This window comes from Lepus europaeus, chromosome 8 (assembly GCF_033115175.1).
Source record: "Lepus europaeus isolate LE1 chromosome 8, mLepTim1.pri, whole genome shotgun sequence".
Taxonomy (NCBI): Eukaryota; Metazoa; Chordata; class Mammalia; order Lagomorpha; family Leporidae; genus Lepus; species Lepus europaeus.
The window spans coordinates 99383769-99405519 of record NC_084834.1 but is presented as its reverse complement, the minus strand read 5'-3'; the positions used below and the strand labels follow the sequence as shown (position 1 = coordinate 99405519).

General features: G+C 47.7%; 1 protein-coding gene across 1 annotated transcript in view; it reads left to right on the top strand.

Moving 5' to 3' along the window:
* The window catches only part of FRAS1 (Fraser extracellular matrix complex subunit 1), a 308843-nt gene that overhangs the window by 202571 nt on the left and 84521 nt on the right, over window positions 1–21751 (top strand). Inside the window, exons 42-47 of the mRNA XM_062198919.1 lie at window positions 628–781; window positions 1920–2183; window positions 2655–2843; window positions 4645–4764; window positions 5042–5221; window positions 21623–21747. Coding sequence (XP_062054903.1) covers window positions 628–781; window positions 1920–2183; window positions 2655–2843; window positions 4645–4764; window positions 5042–5221; window positions 21623–21747 — 1032 coding nt within the window. The remainder of the gene's footprint in view (window positions 1–627; window positions 782–1919; window positions 2184–2654; window positions 2844–4644; window positions 4765–5041; window positions 5222–21622; window positions 21748–21751) is intronic.

The following is a 21751-nucleotide window of genomic DNA, read 5'->3' as shown; positions in this document are numbered from 1 at the left end:
TAACATCAAAGAAATCGATTCCTTCATGCTGTATCTGTTCTCATTTGAGTAAATACATAGGCTTTGCTCCACTACCCTTAGGGAGACAGTGTAGCAAAAGATCAATCTGGGAATGGAATTACCCTCTGCCCTGGGAAAATAAAATGTATGGAAACTGCAGCACTCTTAAGGTACAGTTGGGGAAGGGGGACTGGCACAGAGACAGGAACAGCTTTAGAAACCCAGGCTTTCAAATATGGTATCCTCTTTGAGCTACTGTGATATGCTTTGGGTTTTCCAAGAGAGTTCTGGGTTCACACAGTGTGCCGCCTTATCTCCCAGATATACCTGTGTTTGTCAAATCACACGTTCATATTTTGGGTGTAGAAGTTACAGGTCATGTACCTATGCAGAGCTTTTACAAGATTTTCATGAAAGCTCCAGCGCTTATCTTCGAGGGGACACTTGGTGTGATTCACTCTGTTCTCAAATGAACCATTTCGGTTGGGAAGTAAAGATAGTGACACATTAAACACTGTTTTGATGGTAAAAGTTTCTGCAACAATGATACTTCTCTTGAATAATGTGCATTTTCTTTCTTCTTAAACCAATATCTGCGTGGGACCTGGTATTTCATGTTTTAATCAGAGGAGGAATGATGAGCCACCGAGAATGACCTTGCGGCCACTCAGCGTGCACCTGAGCTCAGGAGTGGTGATAAGCAATTCTTCTTTGAGCCTACAAGACCTGGACACTCCAGATAATGAGCTGATCTTTGTATTGACAAAGCTGCCTGACCACGGTAGGGCATACACTGCTATGGAAAGCTTCTTAATTGAGGTACCCAAAGGGTTGTTAGAATAAACACATTGATTTCAGTTGGTTATTCCTTGCTTTTCCTGTATGTGGTCCATTATTTGCATCAAAGTGTAATCAAATTCACAGTTGGCTAATATTCTCTGGGGTCATGGTAGATACCAGTTGCTTAAAAAGCCCAAATCCTCAATGATTGGAGTCTCAAATTTTATTTCAGCTGTTATCCAGCTTTCCTATGTAACCTGAAGCAAGGCAGGTTTCAAAGCCAGCTCATCCTCTTCTCAGAGTGGGCATCATTGCCTGGTAATACTGGGCCATCCATGCAGCCTCCTACAAGCAAGCTAGACATTTCAGGAGGTGTGTCAATTGTGTATTTGTAAAGAAAGCACTTTCCTGTCTTAAACCAGAAGCAAAAACCACTGTGTGGATCTTCTACCTGCTTTTCTAAGTGCCATCCTCCTGGTATCAGCTAATGCTCTAGAGCCCAGATGATGCATCTCAATCTGTCATAATGCTCACTGGTCCTTTAAAGATGAAACCCTTGCAGCTGACTGAGGGTGCCTGGAAGAAAAGTTGTTGGTCATTGCATTTCTGATTGCCTTCATTCACTTTCACTTTCATTATTGAAGCACTTTAACCATCCCGTTGAAGCTCATGACCTTTGAAAACACAAATAAACCTCAGTCTGAAGATGCTTTGTGTCTTCTGAATCTAAAATATATTCACAGCACCCACTCGAGATGCCCTGTGAGAAAGGCAATGAGTGAATCATGCTGTTTTCCTTTGTAGCTGGGAAAGATGAGGTTTAGATAAAATGACATGTTTGAATTCATGGAGGGAGAGGTGATGTCGCACCCACTATATTACCACATCCACCTGCGTCTCCTTAAGACATTTCTAACCAGGAAAAGTGGGCTTTGTCCTCTTTATTTGAAGATGAGGTAACAGGGCAGCACCCTGTGCTTATACATAAAATACCAACTTCTCATCACCAAGAGCCTCCAAGGTACTTGACGTTCTACCCAGGCTCATGTTAGTTGACAAAATTGGTTGACAGTGCTTCGGTGTCGTATGCGAGTATATTTTACCGTTGTCTCATTACTGTTCTTTACTTACTTCCTCAGGTCATCTTCTGCGGAGACTTAGTGCTTCTGAGCCCCTAGAGAGTGGGATGGTTTTGGTCCAGGGCTCTTCCTTTACCTACCAGGATGTCCTGGCTGGGCTGATTGGATACCTGCTTAGCAACCCTGGAATGGCAGTGGATGAATTCCAGTTCTCCCTCACTGATGGCCTGCATGTGGACATGGGGAGGATGGAGATCCACGTGGAGCTTCCTACCAGTGTTTCTCCCCACTTGGTTATCAACCGAGGCCTACAGCTCTCAGCAGGTACCACAGGAACAGAGGGCAGATATTTGGCCTAGCGGTTAGACACTTCTTGGGACAGTCACATTCCGTATCATAGTCCATAGGTTCAAGTCTTGGCTCTGCTCCCAATTCCAGCTTCCTGTTAATGTATACCATGAGAGGCAGCAGGTAATGGCTCGAGTACATGAGTCCCTTCCACCTACATAAGAGAACCAGATTGGGTTTCAGGCTCCTGGTTTTAGCCTTGCCCATCCTGGCTATTGATGGGAGTTTGGGGAATTGAACCAGCAGGTGGAAGATCTGTCTGTCTCTCTGTCATTTAAAACACATTTTTTAAAAAAAATCATTCAGCTAGAAACTGAGAAGGCTGAATGCCTGGTACCTAGACCCAAGGAATGTGTAATAAGTTAGCCTCCAGTCTCCCAAACTCATGTGACGTCTTATCCGGTGGAAATGATGGGGAATGACCTCCTCTCTTGCCTTCTCCTCCAGGGTCTGTAGCACGCATCACAGAACAGCACTTGAAAGTGACAGATGCCGACTCAGATGACCTTCAGGTTATGTACATCATGAAAGAAGATCCTGGCATAGGGCACCTGCAGATGGTTAAACAGGACAACCTGCAGCAAATCTCTGTGAGAGGGCCCCTCCGAAGTTTCACGCAGGCAGACATTAGCCAAGGTCAGCAAGTTCTCGTCTGCTGACCCAAACTTCACAGGCCCCACCCACCATCCTGAACTCAGAGTCAAATGCCTGGTAGCCCATGGCGGTGAACTGTGCACTCTGCTCTCAAGAAGAACTGAGTCATAACTTCACTTATTCCCTTTCTTGTCACCTCATTTCCTTTTCTTTTTTTTCTCTCCTTTCCATTCTTTTCTGTTCTTTTTTGTTTAAGTAAACCTGTCTTTCTTGGCGACAATGTATTCATGCTTTGACATAGCACTGATGAAATTTGGGGCTATTATGGAGGAAAAAAGTCATTTTGAATTGCTATGATGCTATAAGTATGTTTGAGAGAAAGAAGAAAGATACGCGTTGGGATGGATTAAGGTGAAAATTATGCCTTCCTTAGGTGAGCAATTTATATCTCTTTTGCACTCCCCAAAGAGCACAAGTTAATGAACTAAGCAAAATGGAAGGGCATAAATCGAAGCTGCCTGGGGGAATTACATGGCTCATCCCTCCTCCAGGAAATGCTGATGTTAACAGGCATCAGCGCTGGATGCTACATGGGTGCTGCACTGTGCTTTCAGGGCTAGAAGAGGGAAATGAAAGTTACGTGTTGGGGGGCAAAGGTGGTGCAGAGCCATGAGATCCTGTGCAGCCCTGTTTAGCTGTGGAAATCTGAGTGTGCCCCCTAAGAAGCTGAGACAAAGCCTCCCCTCTCTGCAGGAAGCCCGAAGATTGGCAACAGCTGAATTCTCAATGGCCCTTGATGTATTTTCCTTCTTCTTTTTTTTTTTGAAAAAGATTTATTTATTTGAAAGGCAGAGTTACAGAGAAGGAGAGGCTGAGGCAGAGAGAGAAAGAGATCTCCCATGTGCTGGTTCACTCCCCAAATGGCAGCAATAGCCAGGGCTGGGCCAGGCTGAAGACAGGAACCAGGAGCTTCATCCAGTTCACCCATGTGGATGCAGCAACCCAAGGACTTGGACCATCCTCCACTGCTTTCCCAGCACATTAGCAGGGAGCTGGATCAGGAGTGGAGCAGCCGGGTCTCAAACTGGCAGCCATGTGGGATGCCAGCACTGCAGGTGACCTGCTATGCCACAGCCCTGGCCCCAGCCCTGGTTGTTCTTTAGTGGAGGAGGTGGAATAGCAAAGGGAAAGTCATACCCTAATTTGTCCAGGGCTTGATGTCCCCCTTTATAAAATGAGCCCAGACACCTCTTCCCAGGCGTTTGTTTCCATTTACATTGAGAGGTTCCTATCACGGATGCTGGGGCTTAAAAAAAAATATAACGCACTGTCCATCTGCCTTTCCATCCTAGGATTGCTGTGTGGTGTTGACTTACGTATCCCTTTATTGGTTGCTTGGTAGTAGGCCATGTTGTTCCAGGCCCCGGGCGATGAGGAGTGAAGGGTTCTGGGCTGAGGCTGTGTGTCCTCCAGTCCTGCCGTGTGCAGATATGATAGGGTCCTTCCAAAGGATGTGGGTGTGGTCACTGCACCTCCTACTTCCGGGATGTGTTTCACGAGACCTTCCTAGAGGCTGGTTGACCTTTCAGAAAGGCTGAGCTTCAACCATAAGAAATGTCACTTGGGGTGATTTTGTTATGAGGGGGTCTTTGGGTCTATGGAATTCAATAGGGAGAGGAAAGGGAGAAAATGAGAGCTTTATATAAAAATGTCAAAAGCAGTGTCAAAGAGAGGAAGGTGTGAATTGACTCATGGGTGTGAATGCCAACTGAAGTCCCACATCTCGCCTACAGGAGGACAGAGAGCACTGATGGCAAATCTGGATATTCTTTCTTGCTTTTAGGACTAATAGAATACAGTCACGGAGCAGGAGAGCCTGGTGGGAACTTCGCTTTTACATTTGATGTGGTTGATGGCGAAGGCAACAGATTGATGGACCAGTTATTTTCCATCAGTGTTGGAGGTAAGGGGCATTAGGTTTGCTAATATAAAAATACTCTGGCGATTCTGAGGTTATGTAGCTTACACTCAAGCTCACCTTGAGGCTTGAGCCCTTTCCTTCAGCTCGCTGATGTGGAAATGGGGAAATCATATTCCCTCTGTCATGCACAGCTCTGGCTCCCTGACGCAGTCTCCGAAGGGCAGGCCTGAGGATTGCTCGGATATTATCCCAAGCACCAGGCCCAGAACTAAAGGAAGGAGGTGGGGAAGATCCCAGTCACTGTTTCTGATGTTTTCAGATCACAAATCCCCACCTGTCATCATCACCAACAAAGGGCTGGTCTTGGATGAAAACTCAGTGAAGAAAATCACCACCCTGCAGCTCTCTGCCACCGACCTGGACAGCGAGCCTACAGAACTGGTCTACAGAATAATTAGGCAGCCCCAGCTGGGCCGCCTGGAACACACCACGTCACCAGGTAAGTCTCATTTCCTGCTTCATCAAGAATGTTGGGACTCATCATATGGACATGTGCATCTAGAGTCTGCCTTAGCCAGTATTTATTGCCTTCCTCACTAATTGATACACTTATATTACCTTCTGATAATATACTTTGCACACAAAAGGTGTCCAGTAATTATTTGTAGAAAATGAATTTTGTATAAGCAATTTTATTTTTTTTTAATTAAACTTTTATTTAATGAATATAAATTTCCAAAGTACAGCTTATGGGTTACAATGGCTTCCCCCTCCCAAAACTTCCCTCCCACTCGCAACCCTCCCCTTTCCCGCTCCCTCTCCCCTTCCAATCACATCATGATTCATTTTCAATTCTCTTTATATACAGAAGATCAGTTTAGTATATATTAGGTAACGATTTCAACAGTTTGCCGCAATATAGCAACACATAGTGAAAAAAAAATACTGTTGGAGTACTAGTTATAGCATTAAATAAGAGTGTACAGCACATTAAAGACAGAGATCCTACATAATATTTTTTTTTAAAAATTAATTTTCTATGCCATTTCCAATTTAACACCAGGTTTTTTTTTTTCATTTCCAATTATCTTTATATACAGAAGATCGATTCAGTATATAATTAGTAAAGATCACATCAGTTTGTACCCACGCAGAAACACAAAGTGTAAAAATACTGTTTCAGTATTAGTTATAGCATCACTGCACATTAGATAACACATTAAGGACAGATCCCACATGGGATGTAAGTACACAGTGACTCCTGTTGCTGACTTAACAATTTGACACTCCTGTTCATGGCGTCAGTAATCTCCCTAGGCTCTAGTCATGAGTTGCCAGGGCTATGGAAGCCTTTAGAGTTCGCTGACTTTGATCTTATTCCGATAGGGTCATAATCAAAGTGGAAGTTCTCTTCTCCCTTCAGAGAAAGGTACTTCCTTCTTTGATGGCCCCATTCTTTCCACTGGGATCTCACTCACAGAGATCTTTCATTTAGGTCTTCTTCTTTTTTTTTCTTTTCCATGGTGCCTTGGCTTTCCATGCCTACAATACTCTCATGGGCTCTTCAGCCAGATCAAAATGCCTTAAGGGCTGATTCTGAGGCCAGAGTGTTGTTTAGGATGCCTGCCATTCTATGAGTCTGCTGTGTATCCCATTTCCCATGTTGGATCTTTCTCTCCCTTTTTGATTCTATCACTTAGTATTAGCAGACACTTGTCTTGTTTGTGTGATCCCTTTGATTCTTAGACCCATCAGAGCCATCGGTTGTGAACTGAAATTAAATTTTAACTGAAAAGTGATCCCTGTTAAATGTAAGAGTGGGAATAAGAAAGGGAGGAGATGTACAATTTGGGACATGCACAATCTGACTTGCCGCAAATGATGGAGTTAGAAATGTACCAGGGGATTCCAATACAATCCCATCAAGGTAGCATGTACCAATGCCATCTCACTAGTCCAAGTGATTAATTTCAGTTCACAACCGATGTATAAGCAATTTTATACAAGCTACTGTGTCTCCCTAACAAGTCAACATGGCATCCTGCTGCTTTTCTACACTCCCTTAAACACAGGGCACAGTGCAATTCACCATACTTAATAATTCAGCTCAACAAATTATGGGTGAGCACATGTATGGCATAAGACTCTAGTTTAGCTCCTGCTCAAGAAACAAAGGTGAATGAAATAGAAACCTCGCCCTCTTGAGTTCTTTCAGGTGAGATAAGGAATCTCTACATAAGGCTATAACTCAGGGGAGAATACAGCAGGTGTTTACAGAAATGATTAAACCTGGTGTTGGAGTAGCAGGGAAGCATTAGGCAGAAAAGGGCCCAGAAGTGGCATATAAGAAGGCCTTTGGAAGGGAGATTGGGGCAAACAGAAACTCTCTTCTTCCTAGGGATGGGAACCATGTGTAGACAAATGTAAAAAATGAAGAGTGGCCCAGTGTAGCTGAACGTTATACTCTGAAAATAGTAGGCGATAGGGCCCAGAGGTCCATTGAGAATATGAGGATGGTCTTCAAGGTTGGGATCCGTAATCTGTAAGTGAGTAGGCAGTAGGGAGTCACTGGGAGACGTAAGCATGGAAGGAAAGTGCAGCATATCAGGTAGCGTTCGACAGGAGGAACCCAAGGAAAGGAAAAGGAGGCAATGGCAGTGGTAGAGGTTTTTCTTGTTGGCCAGATAGAAGGTGCAGAGGCATTGGCTACAGGGACCTTGGTGTAAGAGTAAGATGAGAATAACGTGAGAGACAACACCTGGTACCTAGGACATACTCATTAAACCGATTTTGGTCGAATGAAGGGGCAAAAAAGGGAGGAATTTCAGGGGAGAACCTGGTATTTGGCAGCTGCATGGATGTGAGGGACAGGAGATGTTTCCTGAGCCAGGCATCTAAAGGTGGAGCTGTCTTCATTCCTTAGGACATAGAGGAAATGTCAGCTTGCTGGAGATGAAGAGCTTCCTTGGCTTTCTGTGACATTTACGTTACAGATTCTTCCTTCATCCAGCCAGGGAGACAGCCAAAGCAGGGAAGGCCCTGCTCAGGGAGGCAGGTGGTGAGCACACAGTCAGGCAGCTACCATGTCAGAGGCTGATGCGGGTTAGGGAGGTGTGCAGGGAGCAAGTGAGCAAGGAAGGCCTGCTGTATGACAGAATGACGTCCGAGCAGAGACCTAGACAGTGTGGTAGCCACCCGAGCTCATAGAAGGCAAAAGCATTCTATGCTTTTTATGACGTGTGATCAGCCAGGCAAATCAGGGTCAAGACACACAGGAAAATGAGTGAGGAGAGGATGGTGGGAGAAGGGCTTTGAAAGGTGGAGGGGGGCTCAGGCACACAGGGTCAGAGGCAGAGTATGTCTGGGCCCAGGGCAGGGGTGGAGGAGAGGGTGTCAGACTCCTATGGCAGGATGCTGTGGAGAAAAATGGACAGGTTGGCTCAAGTCCTCCATGCAAATGCAAGCAGGTGGCTTGCCCTTCTGTCCTGAAGCTCCTGGAAGAAGTATGCAACTCAGTACCCCCAAGACCTTGGCTGCATGAGATATTTGATAACTAATTCATGAGCTAATTGCTTCTGCCAGGATTCTGTCAGGCTGCTGGTGGTATCTCTCCAAAGATCAAAGGGCAGATTCTTGGCGGCTGTGTAAGGTGACTGCATGCACGCTCTACAGAGCTTTCAAAAGTTCCAAGCTTCATGCAAGGCACTGCCAGTTGCCCACCTGCTGGGAACTCCCAGCCGCCTCTGCTCTGACCCCAGGCTGCGTTAAGAGCCCCGCATGGGTTGCTGTATAATCGACTTTGCTCACTTCACAACTCTCAGCCTCTTCTAGACAAAATCAGGTTGCCAAGATGGAGCCAGTTGTGCTTAGGGAGAGATGGGCAAGTAGACCTGTTCCTCCTCCCTCTAGGACAGGACCCTCCAAGACTGGGGGCGGGGGGGAGGCGCTCACTTAACCTGGGAGGATTCCCTTGCCTACCCTGGCCCCACAGGCTTAACTTCCTAATCCACATCTTCCTCCCTCCCTGCCAGTTTTTCTCAATCTGCCGGTTTCCAGTCACTCTAGGTGGAGAAGATGCAGGGTTCCAGCGCCTGCCCCATTTGCTCCTGGGACCCCTCCCCATTGCCAAATGGGTCGGGGCTCTCCTCCCTGCCCCTCTCTCACCACCGACCCACATGGAGCCCTTTCTGTTACCCTGTGCCTCTCCTTTTTTTTTTTGTCTCCCCTAATTGGGAACATTTTCATGGGTTTGTTTCTTTCTCAGTGTTGAAAGTGTCCCCTTGGAGGAAGTGCAGTGACTTCCCACCAGCAGCTGGCTGGGGTTTAGAATAAAGCGTTTGTCTCAGTGGGTGAGGATGGCTCTACCAGGAGTCAGGGTGGGGGCAGGGGGAGATGGGCAGGGCTTGTTCTTACCAAGCAGAGCAGAGCAATTTCTAGGCCAGTGTCCTTAATGTGATTGCTGAGCTATTTGGGGACTGGATGCCTCCTGGAATTGTCATTGGCCTCCAGCACCGACAGACCCGCCTCCCGGTGGCTCACTGTGAAATGGACTTAACCCCATGCTGTCTTTCTCGGTGAGCTGATCATAATTGATGGTCCTCCTTAGACAAAGTAGTGTGGAAATTCTGTCCTCCTGCAGAGCTAGCTGCCTTTGCAAACTGTTCAGAAGGCAATTGTAAGCCTCCTGCCCCTGAGTAGGGTCCCTCATGCATGTGGTGTGTGTGTGTGTGTGTGTGTGTAAGGAGCCCTGTGTGTGCTGCCCTTCAGGGTCGGGGCTCTGCCCTCCTGGCAGGCTTTCCCTCCTCTCCTAGACTCTTTTCCTTGCAGCATCAGGAAAGGGAGCTGCATTACCTAGGACAGAGCCTGAGCTGCTCCAACAGAGACCCGAAAACAACAACGGTTTAGGCAAGAACATTTTTCTCGCAGAGCGATCTAGAGGCAGGTGGCTCAGAGGCCAGGGTGGCTCAGTGACCCTCAACCTGAAGCATCTATCCTGGCCCAAGGTGGCCTTTGTAGCTGTCGCCCCCGCCGTCAGCAATGGGGGAAAGGCTGGAGGAGCCCACGGCTGCTGCTTTCCTGGAAGCATTACTGGAATGAGTCCCGAGGCCTGCATCACAGCCCAGGCAGGAGCTGGGAGGTGGTTCTCCCCAAGCACCCAGGGACTCGGCTCGCAGTCAGGAGCTGTCTGGTTAAAGCCAGGGAGGAACTGGGGTTCAGCCAACTCCAGCACAGCACTGCTTCTCAGGGGACAGGGCCTGGATCTGTCACACTGCCTCGGCTAGGGGGTGCACGAGCACTCACAGGGCAGAGGTGCAGCTGCTAAATGTCCCTCGGTGAATGGATTAAGTCCTGACCTAAACCTCGTTCTTCCTAGAAGCCTAGAAGTGCTATTAGTGAGAAACCCTGGACCGTGGTGGCGAATCCAAAATCCGAGTCCTCACCTTGACTTTGGCCTTATTCCCAGTACGGCATGTTGGTGCCAGCACGGTTCCATAGAGCCCACAGCTCCTACCACCTTGCTTCTTCCAGTCCCACTGCACAGGCCTTCAGAAGTGTGTGGTAGCCACTGCTTCTGGAACATAGCCACACATCCCCTAATTACGGGGACGTGCTCTGCGAAGTGCACCCTTAGGCCATCTCGCCATCATGCAGGCATCGCAGAGGGGTAGGCCAGTCACTCTGGGCGGCCTCTTGTTGCAGTCAGGAGGTACAGGAACCGTGAAGCGTAGGAGGCTGCTGCCAACGTAACACAGCAGACTGCTCTACAGCCAGCCTTTGTTTATGAGGAGGTACACACTCTAAAATAGCTATGGAAAGTGAAGAATGGCACCTACATACACCAGTAGCCTAGCTGTTTGCTATCGTCATCACTGTGCTGTGTGTCTCTGTGTGTTCTGTACATTTCTGCACTGGTTTCATTGACTCAGCATCACCACAAACACGTGAGGAATCCATTGAGCTATGGCAGCTCTGATGTCACTAGGGGACAGGAGGTTCCCAGCTCCATTAGAAACATCCTGAAGGGGCAGGTGGTTTGTGGTTGACCAAAATGTCATTACGTGGTACAAGACGGCTTCAGAGAGGACGAGCTCGTGTTGGCACACCCTCTGTCGGTTACCACACACCGTCCTCGGAGGCCACAGTGACACGTGGCTTCCTAGCCAGACCAAGAAGAATCCTCTAAGATCTGTCAGAATTCCTAAAGGCACTTAGGGACCCATCACATTGTTCTTTGCTGATAGGCAACCAGGAGGCTCCCTCTCCCATCACCAGGTCAGGCGGCCCCGTGGCTTCCTCTCCCTGTCAGAGCCTGAATCTTGAATGCCCTTCTCAGCTGAGGACAGCACATGTGCCGGGGCCTGCAGACGACGATGTCTGAACCCCAGCTGCATGGCAGCTTCCTGTCTGGGAGCCACTAGAGCCTCTTGGTTCTTTTTGGGGTGCACTTTCCTGTTCACAGTGCTTAGCTTCATTTGGGGCCTGGGGACCGGGGGCCAGACGGCACCTTTCCCCCACCCATCTCAGAACTGGGGAGCCAGCCCCTGTGTGGGTTTCCAGCAGCCAGGGAGCTATGTGTTCATGCACATGTCAGGAGTCAGAGATCTCAAATTCGGGGAAATGACAAGTTCTACCCTCAATAAATTCAAAACCCAATCTCTTCCTGTTTACTGCTCACCCCAGGATTTACCCTCGACAGTGATCCCCTCAAAGGGGAAAACTAGCAGTCCCTCCCTTCCTTCCTTCCTTCCTTCCTTCCTTCCTTCCCCTCTCTCTCTCTCTCTCTCTCTCTCTCTCTCTCCCTCTCTCTCTTTCTTTCTTTCTTTCTTTCTTTTTTTGACAGGCAGAGTTAGACAGTGAGAGAGAGAGAGACAGAGAGAAAGGTCTTCCTTCCATTGGTTCACCCCCCAGATGGCCGCTACAGCTAGCACGCTGCGCCAATCCGAAGCCAGGAGCCAGGTGCTTCCTCCTGGTCTCCCGTGCGGGGGCAGGGCCCAAGGACCTGGGCCATCCTCCACTGCCTTCCCAGGCCACAGCAGAGAGCTGGCCTGGAAGAGGAGCAACCGGGACTAGAACCAGCGCCCATATGGGATGCCAGCGCCACAAGAGGAGGATTAACCAAGTAAGCCACGATACTGGCCCCTCAAGGATGAAACTTAGCAGTCTTTAAGTCCTTAAATCAACTTTGCAGGGAACCATCCGGATTTGCACACCTTCTACTTTGTGTTTGCTGCCAAGTTCTCCTTAAAGGAGCTACCTCAGAGCTCCTAAAACAGCAACCACTTTTCCAAAAAAGCATCTTCTTCCTTTCCCTACCACAATTCACCAGCAGACCTGATGTCCTTTGGAATTGACTTCTGAAAGTTTTCAGGGGAGGGGGCATTTTGCCCAGGAACCCTCCTATCGCCTGAAGCAGATTTCAGAATGAAGGGATCACACAGGGAGAGCCCCAGTGGCCCGCACAGGTATCCATGCACTTGAGGAATACAGGCTGGGGGAGCGAGGTCAGAGTCAGGTGTCAGGGCTCTGTGCAAGGCTTGGACTCAGCCACCCCATCGAGTCACACTGTCGGGCCGCTGCTTGGGATGCATGAGCTGCTGGATAGGTCAGACCATTCGGATCCCTCCATCCTCGCTGGCTGTGTGTGGGTGGGTGGGTGGAGCTCCTCCGTGTACTGCATCCTCACATAGGGTAGCCCTGCTTCTCAGCTACTGATTGGCTAGCCAAGACTGTGTTAGCACTTACCAGCTGACTGGCAGCCATAAGAAGCATTGTTTTTTTCCACTAGATATAAATAGTTCCCATAGTAGTATTCCCACTCAGTTGTCCTTATTTAAAAGGCAGCAGGGCAGATGTCTGGTCTAGGAGTTAAGACTGTAGCTAAGACTCCCACATTCCAGGACTGGCATTGCAACATAGCAGGTTAAGCTGTCACCCCAAATGCAAGCATCCCATTTGGCCATAGGTTCGAATCCTGGCTGCTCCATATCTGATCCAGCTCCCTGCTAATGTGCCTGGGAAAGCAGTGGAAGATGGTCCAAGTCCTTGGGCCCCTGCACCCATGTGGGACACCTGGATAGAGCTCCTGGCTCCTGGCTTTGGCCTGGCCCAGTCCTAACCATTGCAGGCATTTGGGGAGTGAACCACTGGATAGATTTCTCTCTGACTCTGTCTCTGTTTCTCTCTGTAACTCTGCTGAATAAATAAATACATCTTTTTTTTTTAAAAAAAAAAAAAAAGGTTCCTACATGTCATATCAGAATAGTTCCTGGATTTCAGTTCTGGATCTGTTCCCGATTTCAGCCTCTTGCTAATGTACACCCTGGGAGGCAGCAGGTGATGGTTCAAGTAATTGGGTTCCTGCCACCCACATGGAAGACTTCAATTGTGTTCCAGCTCCTGACTTCAGCCCAGCCCCATCTCAGTCATTGTAGGCATTTGGAGAGTGAACCAGTGGATAAGAGCTCTGTGTGCATGTGTGTCTCAAATAAATAAACTTTAAAAGGCTTTTTCAAGTACAGAATTTGAATCCTGATATGACTAACACTGCACAGACCAAGTAAGATCTGGCACTTGTTGCTGCTGGTGTCCACCATACTATCTGCTTTCTGGGAGGTGGCTGTAATTCTTCCAGTTGTGGAGGTGTCAAAATAATGAAAAAAATAAATAAGTAAGCCTCTGTGCTGTATGAGGGCATGGGATTAAGAGATAATGCATATTCGAAGATCCCTCATAGGACTCATATGGAACAGAAAGAAAACATTAAGAAAAGCAAATCAAGTTTCTGATTTTCTTTCTACTTTTGGAATAATTTTTATTTATAAAAAGGAAACAAATGTCATGTGTTTCACATATACAGTTTCAAGAACATAATGATTCTTCCCACCTGCCTTCCTTCTTTTCTTTTTTACTTTTACAGTGACATACTTTCAATTTTCTTTATACTCACAACTTTAACCTTGCACTCAATAAAAAATTCAACAGGTAGTAAGTGGAAAAACCACTGTTCCTCAAGAGTATAGACAGGCGGGCCGGCGCCGCGGCTCACTAGGCTAATCCTCTGCCTGCGGTGCCAGCACTCCGGGTTCTAGTCCCGGTTAGGGCGCTGGATTCTGTCCCGGTTGCTTCTCTTCCAGGCCAGCTCTCTGCTGTGGCCCAGGAAGGCAGTGGAGGATGGCCCAGGTCCTTGGACCCTGTACCCACATGGGAGACCAGGAGAAGCACCTGGCTCCTGCCTTCGGATCAGCACAGCGTGCCAGCCATAGTGGCCATTTGTGGGGTGAACCAACGGAAGGAAGACCTTTCTCTCTGTCTCTCTCTCTCACTGTCTAATTCTGCCTGTCAAAAAAAAAAAAAAAAGAGTATAGACAAGGGCTATGAACAATAATCAAATCTATTACCACAAATCAAGGAAAACATGATATTTGTCTTTTTGGTACTGGTTTACTTTGCTAAGAATAATGGTCTCCAGCTGCATCCATTTTGTTGTAAAAGACAGGATTTCATCTTTTTTTATGGCTGAGTAGTAATATTCAATGTACATTTACCATAATTTCTGTTTTTAAAGAATTATTTTTATTTGAACAGAGAGAGCTCAATCTTTCATCCATTGGTTCATCCCCCAAATGTCTGCAATGGCCAGAGCTTGGCTGACCTGAAGCCAGGAGCTTCTTCCTGGTTTCCCACAAGGGTACAGAGGGCCAAGTACTTGGGCCACCTTCCACTGCCTTCCCAGAGCTGTGCCACGGCCCCAGCCCCAACCACAATTTCTTTATCCTGTCTTCAGTTGATGGACATCTGGGTTGATTCCATATCTTAAGAGTCTCTGAAGTGTCTGAACATCAGAATCACTTGAGGATGTGTCTAAACCAATGAGGGAGGCAGGTTAAGACACTACGTGGGACAGCTGCATTCCATGTAGGAATGTCTGATTTTGAGTCCTGGCTCCACTCCAGATTCCAGCTTCCTGCTAATGCAGACCCCATGTGGCAGCAGGTGATGGCTCAAGCACCTGTTTGTCTGCTACCCACATGGGAGACCCAGACTAAGCTCCCATCTCCTGGCTTTTTGTTTGTTTGTTTGTTTTTTGCCAGGCAGAGTTAGACAGTGAGAGAGAGACAGAGAGAAAGGTCTTCCTTCCATTGGTTCATTCCCCTAATGGCTGCTATGGCCGGTACTGCACCGATCTGAAGCCAGGAGCCAGGTACTTCCTCCTGGTCTCCCATGCAGGTGCAGGGACCCAAACACTTGGGCCATCCTCCGCTGCCCTCCCAGGCCACAGCAGAGAGCTGGACTGGAAGAGGAGCAACTGGGACTAGTACCCGGCACCCCAACTGGGACTAGAACCCAGGGTGCTGGCACCGCAGGCAGAGGATTAGCCATGTGAGCCACGGCGCCGTGGCCCATCTCTTGGCTTTGACCTGTCCCAGTCCTGGGTGTTGTGGACTTTTGGCAAATGAACCAGTAGAAGTAAGATCTATGTGTCTTTGTCTCTGCATATCAAATAAATAAAACAAGTAAAAGTTAAAATGAAACAGGAATAACAATGTCCAGGCTCCCCCCAGACCAATAAATGAAAGTCCCCAAGGGCTGCAGCTTACACTCAGTGTCTTTAAAGCACCCTGTATTGGTCTGTTTTCTCTTTCTATAACTAAATCCCTGGGGCTCGGTACCTTTGTAAAGAAAAGAGGTTTCTTTAGCTCATCGTTTTGGATGCTGAAAGTCCAAGATGAAGCAGCCCATCTGTCTGGCCTCTGGTGAGGGCACCTTGGCTGTGTCCCACCACAGCAGACGGCAGGTATGCTGGGTGCGCGCCTGAGAGGGAGCGATCGATCACATGTGAGCCAGGAAGCCTGAGACTGGGAAAAGGGAAGTCTTGTTCTTTCTGTAACAGTTCACTCTCAGGAACAACTGGCTCTATGCAAGAGTAGAATTCATCTCTTCCCAGGGGGAGCCCCACCCCCACAATGGCTCAACCACCTCCACTGGGCCTCATCTCTTAAAGGCCCAGCTCCTCTTAATATTGCGACCAAGCTGCTAGCCTTGAACCTTTGAGGAACATGCCCAAAGCATAGCACACTCCTGTAACGGTCCTAATGCAGGCTGGGTTGCAATTGTGTATTTATGCTACTCTGTCATGTTAGCATAGCTTCCTTCTCTCCTCTCTCTCTCTCTCTTGCCATCAGACGTGCTTGAGTAGCCACTACAAGAGAAACTTCACCTAGAAAGGGAGGGACAGGCACACAAATAGGTCTAAGTGTACTTCAGTAGCTGTGTCAGGAACGTGGGAGCTGGGAGCACAGAGCCTCCAGCTCAGAGAGGCTGGGGGTGAGCAGGAAGGGCTTCTCACAGGTGATGCCTTTGCTCAGGGATTCTCTGTTCTCCTATTTAAAAAAAAAAAAGATTTTATTTATTTATTCGAGAGGTAGAGTTACAGACAGTGAGAGGGAGAGACAAAGAGAAAGGTCTTCCATCTGCCGGTTCACCTCCCAAATGGTCACAACAGCCGATCTGAGGCCAGGAGACAGGAGCTTCTTCCAGGTCTCCCACGTGGGTGCAGCGGCCCAAGCACTTGGGCCATCTTCTGCTTTCCCAGGCATGTTAGCAGGGAGCTGAATCAGAAGAGGAGCAGCTGGAATTAGAACTGGCGTCCATATAGGATGCCGGCGCCCCGCAGGTGGAGGATTAACCTGCTGCGCCATTGTGCCAGCCCCTTTGTTTTCCTCGTATTCCAGTCTTTCTCAGCATTGTGACACCAGCCTAAACAGGTGGCCTTGCTTTGGGTCCTCCTGGAGAACAAAGGCATGATAGCTTGCTGGGATTGCTATGAAAAGCACATCGGGATGGTCATTTGGCACAGTGGTTAAGCCACTGCTGGGGATGCCTGTGTCCCATATCGGAGTCCCTGGATTCAGGTCCCATCCCTGCTCCTGTTCCACTTTCTATTAAACACATCCTGGGAGGGAGTGGGTCATGGCTCCGGTTTTTGGGCCCTTGACACCCACATGGGAGACCTGACTAGAGTTCCAGCTGTTATGGTCCTTTAAGGAGTGAGCTAACAGAGGGAAGATCTCTCTCGGCCTTTCCATTACAATGAGAATGAATACAATTAAGAACTTTAAAATAATGTTTTAAGGTGTCTTAGACCTGGTGACTTCAAGAACAGGAATGTGTCGCCTCACAGCTGTGGGGGCCACAAGCTGGTGACGAGGTGAGGTTCTGGGCACGATTGGTTCTTTTTCAAGGCTGTGAAGGCAGAGCCAGGCCAGGCCTGCCTCCTGGGCTCATCAATGACCCCCTTCGTCTTCACAGAGCACCCTCCCTTCGTGTCTGTGTCTGTCCCCAAACTTCTCCTGGTCTAGATCACAGCCCTGACGTCATGTTGTCTAATGACCTCTGCCGTGACCCTATTTGCCAGGTGAGGTCCTGGGACGTCAGCCTATGAACTTGGGGAAGCCGCAGTTCAGCCCCAGCAAAGAGGCTGTGGAGGAGATCTGAAGTAGGAAGGCTGAGACTCCCAAAGCCCGGCCTTGAAGTGGGACCTGGGCCACGTGAGAGATCCCCAGCTGGGCGGGGAGCAGGTGGCCGAGGCACCACCTGATCCCTATGGAAAACGTGGTTTCTGCCAGGATGCCTTATTCCTGCACTATTATCCTGAGTCGGGCTGCACGTTTCCAACGCGCTCTGCCTTCCTGGGCCTTGCAAAAGCTGCCAGGGCCTGTGTGGGTCCCCATGACACTGGCGACTGAAAACACCCTCAGTGGGATTTTTCCAACCCCAAGGACCTGCTATGCCAGCCTGAAGGGACAGAATGTTACCTGAAACACTATCCTGCTTGTGTGGGAAGAGCTGCCGTCCCCTCGTGTACCCAGTTAGCAAACTGAAAGCTAAAGCGTGCAGAGGGATTGCAAACGTCTGCTTGGTAGGAGCTCGCAGATAGTGATGGAGTGGGGAACGGAATTCATGCACCACCTCTGGCAGGGGCACCTGCTGTGTGCCACGCACCATTCTCAGTGCACACCAGTGAAGGAGCGCGCTAAACCAGCAGCCCTGCATGGTTGGGCACGCTGCAGCAGTCGGCATAATGAAGCATTTGTTCGGTGGACTAAAGCTAGACCAAGCGAATTACCTTGAAATAATTGGCGTGGAAGGGCTGGTAACTGGGAAGTGGGCTTGTTTTGAGAGCGATACCCAAGGTTGAAAAGGCCTTTTAAATCACTGCTTGTAGATAATGGGAAGATAGTTGCTCTCTTCACCTCCACTCCTTCCAAATAGTTGGATCCAAAAAAAGCTATTTTTTCCCGCTCCCCTACCTTCCCCTCCTTTTAAAATAGATACAGGATTGATTTATGTCCCGCACTTGAATACAAGTAAAATTTATACAAAAATATCTTCTATGCAAATGATTTATAATCTCTAGACTTAAAACCTGGGAGATGTCTTGAGATGTAAAATCCCATCCTTTGAGTTGTGGGGTTTTTGTTTTCTCCAAATAAATCTGATCTTTAAAGTTCAAAAAGAAAAAAAAAACAGGAAAAATCCTTGTCCCCTTAACACTCGTGTTCTCGATGCAGCTTATCACTTTTTGGCATGTCACTATGGATACAATTATAATAATACTAAATCCCATCAAAATCAGTACTTCAGAGAAGAAATGATAGGCAACAAAGTGTTTTATAAGGAACAGTTCAATGATATTTCAATAGTTCCATGATATTTTAGTAGTTCCATTGTAGGACTGTGGGTGGTTTTAATAATTTTTTCACACCTTTTGGTGTTTTTCACATATTCCTTTTCAATATAAAAAGGGGCTCCTAGAAGGCTTAAGCTTTGGAATTAGACACCTTGGGGTTCTAGTTCCAGCACTGCCCCTGGATTAGCTCTGTGACCCTGGCTAGCTCACATCATTTTTTTTAAGATTTATTTATTTGTTTGAAAGCCAGAGTTACACAGAGAGAGGAGAGGGAGGGAGGGAGAGAGAGAGAGAGAGGGAGAGAGAGAGAGAGAGAGGTCTGCCATCAGGTGGTTCATTCCCCAACTGGCTGTAATGGCTGGAGCTGCGCTGATCCAAAGCCAAGGGCCAGGAGCTTCTTCCAGGTCTCCCATATGGGTGCAGGGGCCCAAGGACTTGGCCATCTTCTACTGCTTTCCCAGGCCATAGCAGAGAGCTGGATCAGAAGTGGAGCAGCCTGGTCTCGAACCAGTGCCCACATGGGATGTCGGCACTTCAGGCCAGGGCATTAACCCACTGTGCCACAGCGCCATCATTTTCAGCTCCATGGGTAATTGGATGACTATGTCATAATCTAAAGTGGGAGGTATTGTGTCAAGCTCAGAGTCACTAAAAGACAAAATTCATCAAATATAAGCAAGCCTGGAACAGTGTTCCACCCATGTAGGAGCTGAATGTTTGCTGGATTGAACTGGGAAAGTTCCACTGAGATGGGCTTGATTGAACTGGAAAAGCCTCCCTGAGACCAAGACCAGAGAGCATTTATATACTACTGCTTTGGAAATACAGTTGGGCAGTTTCCTAAAAAGTTAAGCATACACCTAACATGTATCCATCTGTTCTCCCAAAGATTTCCCCAAGAAGAGTAAAGACATACTACTTGGGTACAAGTAAGGACAGAGGCTTTATTTGTAATAGCCCAAAGCTGTAGGGAGTCCAGATGCCCATCAACAGGTGAATGGATAAACAAGGATGAGAGAGCCACACAACAGAATACCCCTAGCAACCAAATGGAATGCTTCAGGACGGGCGTTGTGGCACAGCAGTGTGGGACACCCACATCCCATATCAGAGTGCCTGGGTTCCGGTCCTGCCTCTGCTCCCAATTCCAGCTCCCTGCCAGTGCACACTCTGGGAGGCAGCAGATGATGGCTCAAGTACTTGGGTCCCTGCCACCCACATGGGAGACCCCAGTTGAGTTCCCAGGTCCAGCCCTGGCTATTGTGGGCAATTGGGAGTGAATCAGTAGATGTAGATATTCTCTCTCTCCCTTTTTCTCCCTCTTTCTCCTCCCTCTCTCTCCCTCTTTCTGCCTTTCAAATAAATGAAAATAAATAAACTAAAAAATCTAAACACAGGAGTGCTTCAACATGAATAAATCTCTAAATAATTATGCAAGAGAGAAACCGGACATAAAATAGCGACTATTAGCCAAAAACTAGGAAAAACGCCCACTAATCTACAGCAACAGAAAGCACTTCATCAGTTGCTTGGAATGGAGTGGAAGAAGATATTGAAGTGTAAGCTGGAGTGATGGATATTTTCACTCTATTGACTGAGATGATAGTTTCATGAGTGTGCAAAACCTTATGAAGTTGTGCACTTTAAATATGTGCAACTTATATGTCAATTTCATCTCAATTTCTAAAAAAAAATCTCAAAGATTCATCCCAGAGCTTCCTTCCCAAGAAGAAAGCAAAATCTGTCACCCTTCTTAATCAGACTCACGTAAAGGGAACAGTGAATTAGGTGACCAGCTGGCTGTGCGAATCCAGTCAAGTGTTTCCCTGTGAGCTGTGAGGATGAATTCACAGCAGGGGGAAGAGATTTAAATTTCGCAGTGCAGCCAGTCTGAAGTTATTAAATTTTTAAAGAATGGTATGGATTTCTGTCCAGAGTCACAAGACAAAGCTCTGAGATAGGGGGATACACGTCTTGCCCGTCAAGAATGGAGGTAACAAGCACGGAAATATAAAATGCCTCATCCAAAAATTAATGCCCCCATATCCAGGGGCTATCATATGTGGCTGACGAGAGATGCAAGTGGAAACCATGCAGGCTGATGTCCTCTTGTTAACCAGAAAGCCACACTTCAATATGTAGCAAAGTGGAAGCTGCTTTTGTTTTTAACGGAAAAGCCAAACTGATTTCGCCAAGATTAACAATGGCAAATAATAAATCCCAGACAGCTAATAGATCTTTTAAGGCCAAGAAAAATAACCAGGTTAAATGGATTAAGAGCCCAACACCCAGAATCAGAAAGAAGAAATCTGTGCTATGGGACTAAGAGAGGTGATTTTGTTTCCATCTCCACTGACAGCAAAGTATGAGCCCCAGTAGTCCCATGATAGAAGCAAGAATGCTGGGGCTCGTTTTGCTAAATATTGTCAGGCATCTAAAACCATAAAGGTCCCGTGCATTTGTGGAATACCTCATCATTACTTGAAAATCACTTTCGAGTTATTTCCTGTTTTTAGATTTAAAGCGATGCTGGAGAAGCTGTCCTATGACTCTTTCTCTATGATGTTATTAAAGGATACTGGTTTTCTAGGTCATCTTCAATTTGGTGTAGAATGATTGCTTGAGCCCCAAAGGCATGCAATAAGTTTTGTTCCTGCCTGACTGGCTAATGTGGGATATGAGAGGCCAGAGTCAAAAAACCTTGAAATTATGAAGGTCGGGGCCAGCTCACCAATCACAGAAACAAGGCTGAGGGCAGCCGAGCCCTGTGACTCCAGTGTTCAGAATCTAAACCATCACACAGGATTAAAATGTAGGGCAGGTTTTCAGAAAAGACTGTGAGGCAATGGGGAAATCTAAAAGTTAAGCAAGAGGGGTTTGCAGAACAAGGCGGGCCATCTCCCATCTCACAGACTACACCTGCATACATAAACCTCCAGGGAAAGGGGAGTAACGTTGACTGAACACCTGCTGTGGGCTCAGCACACGGCAGACGCCTCCATCAGTAGGTTAGCACCTGCCTCCACGGAACATATGCTGTTGTAGGTAAAACATCCACAAACAACTCTCCCACGAGGTCTTCGAGAACAGAACAGAAGCATTATAGGAAAAACACCAGGGGCTCTGTGGCTGCCGAGAGTGGTGGTTTCCAGCCTTGGAGGCTCTGCTAGCATGTCAACCTCCTGTCTCCGCTTCTGCCCCTTCCTCCAGGTCTCCAGCTTAGTTCCTTTACTCAAGCTGACCTGACGTCCCGCAATGTCCAGTACGTCCATTCCAGCGAGACTGAGCAGCAGTCGGATGCCTTCACCTTTACGCTGAGCGATGGCGTCAGTGAGGTAA